The sequence below is a fragment of the Pyrus communis genome, chromosome 13 (genome assembly GCF_963583255.1).
Source record: "Pyrus communis chromosome 13, drPyrComm1.1, whole genome shotgun sequence".
Taxonomy (NCBI): domain Eukaryota; kingdom Viridiplantae; phylum Streptophyta; class Magnoliopsida; order Rosales; family Rosaceae; genus Pyrus; species Pyrus communis.
Genome location: NC_084815.1, coordinates 24,567,157 through 24,569,968, shown reverse-complemented (window position 1 = coordinate 24,569,968; position 2,812 = coordinate 24,567,157). Strand labels below are relative to the sequence as shown.

The following is a 2,812-nucleotide window of genomic DNA, read 5'->3' as shown; positions in this document are numbered from 1 at the left end:
AACAAAATTATGGAATAACATAAAAGGATAAACTCTCCTAACCAATAGTAATCTTAAAACCATTATTTTCTTGTTATCAACCAAAATAAGAGACGTACTAACAAAATTATGGAATAACATAAAAGGATAAACTCTCCTTAAGCAATAGTAATCTTAAAACCATTGATAAAATAACCCAAAAACTATTGGCATTGACTGATTGACAGCGTGAACAGTTAATTAATGAAAATGTTTAAACATTGATTGTGTTCTTGAATTTTGACTTCAAAAAAAGAACTTATCAAGTAAAGCACTTGATTTTGATGAAGGTTTTACTATAACAAGACTATCATACGCAAATAAAATAAATAATAATAAATAAAAAAAAGGAAGCAAGAAATCGTCAAGAACAAACAAAGACAGCTAAGCCAAAGATCCTCATCGCCATTCCCATCCAATCCTAAACAAAAATATGAAAAATCAAAACCAAACACATGATTTCACCCAACTCCGTGGGTCCTCAACGTACCCATATTTCAAAATTAAATAGGGAGTTTTAATGAAAAGTCCACGATATTATTCATTTTAACGAAAAATCATATTTTTACACTAAAAAGTCAATCATGGTACTATTCAATTTACCCTTTATTTTGTCCTTATCATTAAAATTCAAAGTTTTCAAATCCCTTTCATTAGTTTTCCTAATTAAATATAGTTAATTTACATAACAGAAAATATATTAAAATAAAAATACCTAAAAAAGTTTTTTTGTAGGAGAAATTTTTGGGTGTTCCGGGTACACCAAAAAAATTTGGTGTACCCTCACTCATAATGGTGGACCCTACCCTCACTTTTTTTTCAATAAAATAATAAAATCAAATTTTTATGAGTGTGGGTACACCAAATTTTTTTGGTGTACCCGGAACACCTAAAAATTTTCCTTTTTGTAGAGCTAATAAAAAGTTCTTTCAAGGGACCAGCTGGTAACTGACAATTCACCATTTTAAAAATCGGAAGACTTAAATCGTCTTTCCGTGTCTTTCTGATCACCATCATGTAATTCACCGTGTCCACTCGAATACAAAACTTGCCAAATAAAATATGAGTCTAAAATTCGTAACCAACCTTCTGTGATGGAGATATAACAAAAAGTTGGCAAACATAAAAATATGTTGACAAAATAAATAAGAATAAAAGAAGTGACTTTTTTTATTTAAAAAAAGTGCAAGACTTGCGTGAGGGGCTTCCATTCCTTCGCGGTGCCCGCAACTCTCGGTTTTCTTCCATTATTAAATTTGAATGCCAAATCCAATCCCTTATTTCCGTCTCCATTATTTATATATAAATCCTTTCCACAATTCAACTCTCTCACTCATTCTTCAAGTTTTCAAAATACCATTTGCTTTTTGCAACCCTCTTTTCTTTCTTGAGGTCCCCAAAGAATTTGCTAATTCTCTCCATTTCTCATCCACCATCCCAACTTTTCTCTCCCCCCCGCTATCTTTCCCATCTCCCAAACAACTTTCCTTCTCTACAGAAAACATTAACTAATATTTGCCTCCTTGTCCAACTATATATACCACCTCTGACCCCTTACTGATTGTACTTGCCTACCACCACTTTTTCTCCCAAAACCCTAATATTGTACCCCTACCTTTTTTTATTCGGTGTCTCTCTCTCTCTCTCTCTCTCTCTCTCTCTCTCTCTATACAGAAAAGACAATTCTAGATTTGGGTTTTGCTTGTGCCCCTTTGGAACCAAACCCAAAACCCACTCTTCTATTTTCTCATTGGTGTACAAAATGGATAACACCAGGAACCGCAATAGGAAGCGAGCCCGAGATGACTCGGAGAACTCGGACTCCTCAGAAACCAACCATACCCAACCCCTGTCAAAACTTGTCCGAGTTGACTCGAGCAACTCGGTTGCCAGCTCCCACGAGTCGGGCACCACCGGAGAGGAATCGAACAACTTGGATGTTAACTCGGGCGAGTCGTTGACTCAGACTCCCGACCGAGGTGACTCGGACGAGTTGGGGATGGGCTCGGCAGAGGTCAAGCTGATACAAGACGACCTACTAAACATCCTGGACGACTCTGACGCCGTCCCGGAGATTCAAGGCCTTGACTCGGTGATTAAGAGCTTCGAGGAAGAGATACAAGTTCCGGCATTTCCCGCATCTGAAGCCACGTCAGCTTCAGGCCAGTCGACGCAGCCGGAACTTGGTTACCTTCTGGAAGCTTCTGACGACGAGCTTGGTCTTCCACCGACCAATGGAGCAAGTGAGGAGGGAAAAATCGAGGCTGCTGATTTCACCACGAGTGGCTCCGAGGCCGTTGAATTGGATGGCATGGTAGGGTTCGAGAACGACATGATTCCGAGTTACGACTCGTTCGACTTCGGAATCGGTGGCGACTCTGAATTTGCTAATAACAATTATATTGATGGGGTGGAGTACCTGGCTTTAGACGGTTTGTTTGATTACCCGGGCGGCGGCGTTGCGGATGTTTCGTGGCGAACCGAGTCCCTTTCGGCTTTGTAGAAACGTTTCTGGCTGCATGCCGGAGACCGCTGCATGCGTAAAATGGGGTTTTGTTTCATTTTACGTGTTAGACATGCAGATGTGCATATGATAGGTTGTAAAACTCGACAGAAAGCAAAGTAAAGGAAAAGAAAACTGTGAATTGAACAAAAAAAAAAATATTTTCATTTGTTTCTGTAAGATGTTACCTGGCATAAATATTTTGGTTTAAAATTTGTTTATACATGTTCATCAAAATATCTTAATTTAACAAAAAATCGTTTCAATCTTTACTACGCATGAGTGACCCTC

General features: G+C 38.4%; 1 protein-coding gene across 1 annotated transcript; it reads left to right on the top strand.

The window, feature by feature from the left end:
• Nucleotides 1-1,780: 1,780 nt before the first annotated feature.
• LOC137712414 (uncharacterized) lies at nucleotides 1,781-2,521 on the top strand. Its single transcript, XM_068451494.1, has one exon. It carries the CDS (start codon nucleotides 1,781-1,783, stop codon nucleotides 2,519-2,521), a length of 741 nt encoding a protein of 246 aa, XP_068307595.1.
• The last annotated feature ends 291 nt before the right edge of the window (nucleotides 2,522-2,812 follow it).